The sequence below is a fragment of the Verticillium alfalfae genome, genomic scaffold, assembly GCF_000150825.1.
Source record: "Verticillium alfalfae VaMs.102 supercont1.7 genomic scaffold, whole genome shotgun sequence".
Classification (NCBI taxonomy): domain Eukaryota; kingdom Fungi; phylum Ascomycota; class Sordariomycetes; order Glomerellales; family Plectosphaerellaceae; genus Verticillium; species Verticillium alfalfae.
In genome coordinates, this window is record NW_003315032.1 from 584,154 (window position 1) to 586,130 (window position 1,977).

General features: G+C 59.3%; 1 protein-coding gene across 1 annotated transcript; it reads left to right on the top strand.

The window, feature by feature from the left end:
- Nucleotides 1–78: 78 nt before the first annotated feature.
- VDBG_06003 (ammonium transporter MEP3) lies at nt 79–1,500 on the top strand (the record flags this gene model as incomplete). Its single annotated transcript, XM_003003515.1, has 3 exons — nt 79–468; nt 529–695; nt 811–1,500. The coding sequence occupies 3 exons, from the start codon at nt 399–401 to the stop codon at nt 1,498–1,500; spliced, it is 927 nt and encodes a 308-aa protein (XP_003003561.1).
- Nucleotides 1,501–1,977: the final 477 nt, after the last annotated feature.

The window sequence follows — 1,977 nt, forward strand, 5'->3', positions numbered from 1 at the left end:
GTCATGAATGGGATGGGTCGCGGGATGGGATGCTCGACTGAGAGATACGACGCTCCGTCGCAGAGCAAGGTCCGCTTGGAGGTCCTAACTATCTCTGGGTCTTCTCTATCTTTTCCCCAGACCGCGCTGCCAATGGGCCCCTCCCCTACCACCGCATCTGGTTCATATATATCTCTTGCGTCCATCCCTCCTCGCTGTCCCGTCTCGAAAGGTTTCTCGCTCTCCAGTCTCGACTCCATCCGTCTCTGGTGATACCCCACTTCCACCCATAGAAGTCTCTTGTCTCTGCACCCCGACAAAGACTCACACACCCTTCCGACAGTCGAACTCTCGACCACCTTTTCCCTTCATCGACACACCTTGTCCTTTGACATCTCTCACACACGACACAGCCCATCATGTCGTACAGTTGGGTGGGAGCTCCCACGGAGTTCAATGGCACGAATCCCGATACTGGCGGTGATTCCGGTACGCTGAAGCCCCTACTGTGATCTCCTCACGACACCACTAACCAAGTTCGCCCAACAGTCACCGAGAACCTTAACCAGTGGTATCAGAGCGGCGACCAGGCCTATATTCTCGTCTCCGCTTGCATGGTCCTCATGATGATTCCCGGTATCGCTTTCCTTTACTCGGGTCTCGCCCGTCGCAAGTCGGCTCTCTCGCAGCTCTGGGTCGCCATGATGACCTTCTCCGTTTGTGTTTTCCAATGGTACTTCTGGGGTTACACCCTTCGCCTTCAGCGAGACCGCCACCAACGGTTTCATCGGTAACATGCGTCACTTCGGACTCAAGAACACCCTCGGACAGCCCTCGCCCGGCTCGCCTCTGGTCCCCGCGCTTCTCTACTCTTTCTACCAAATGATGTTCCTCGCCGTCACCGCCGCCCTGACCGCCGGTGCCACTGCCGAGCGCGGTCGCGTCATTCCCTGCATGGTCTTCATCTTCTTCTGGGCCACCCTCGTCTACTGCCCCCTAGCCTGCTGGGTCTGGAACGTCAACGGCTGGGCTTTCAACTACGGCGTTCTCGACTACGCCGGTGGTGGCCCCGTCGAGATTGGCTCCGGCATGTCCGCTCTCGCTTACTCCTGGGTCCTCGGCCGCCGCAACGAGAAGATGATGCTGAACTTCCGCCCTCACAACATCTCGCTCATCACCCTCGGCACCGTCTTCCTATGGTTCGGCTGGCTCGGCTTCAACGGTGGTTCTGCCTTTGGCGCCAACCTCCGTGCCGTCATGGCTTCGTGGAACTCGTGCCTGACTGCCATGTTCGCCGCCATGGCTTGGTGCCTGCTTGATTACCGCCTTGCCAAGAAGTGGTCCCTCGTCGGCTGGTGCTCAGGCACCATCTCCGGTCTTGTCGCCGCCACTCCCTGCTCCGGCTTTATCCCTCCCTGGGCTTCCATCATCCTCGGTGTCGTTGCCGGTGTCGCATGCAACTTCGGCACCAAGGTCAAGTTCATCCTCAAGATTGACGACTCGCTCGATGTCTTTCGCTGAGCACGGCATCGGTGGGATCGTCGGCCTCATCTTCAACGCCTTCTTCGCTTACCGAGTACATCATCGGCCTCGACGGTGTCAACAAACGGCATCCAGGGTGGCTGGATCGACGGCAACTGGAAGCAGATGTACATCCAGATTGCTTTCATCGTCGCCGCCTCTGCTTACTCGTTCGTCGTCTCGGCCCTCATCGCCAAGGCCATTGACATGATCCCTGGTCTCAAGCTCCGCGCCTCTGAGGAGGCCGAGCTCCTCGGCATGGATGATGACCAGCATGGCGAGTTCTCGTACGACTACGTCGAGGTCCGCCGTGACTTCCTTGCCTGGACCCCCCACCAGACCGAGCCTGCAGGCGAGGGTGTTCGCTTCGTGCCCCAGCACGGCATCGAGGAGCACCAGGTCATGGCCGACCGCAACTCGAACCCCAGCTCACCAGAACCCGAGGTCAAGGCTGCGCCTGCTGACTCGGAGGCTGGT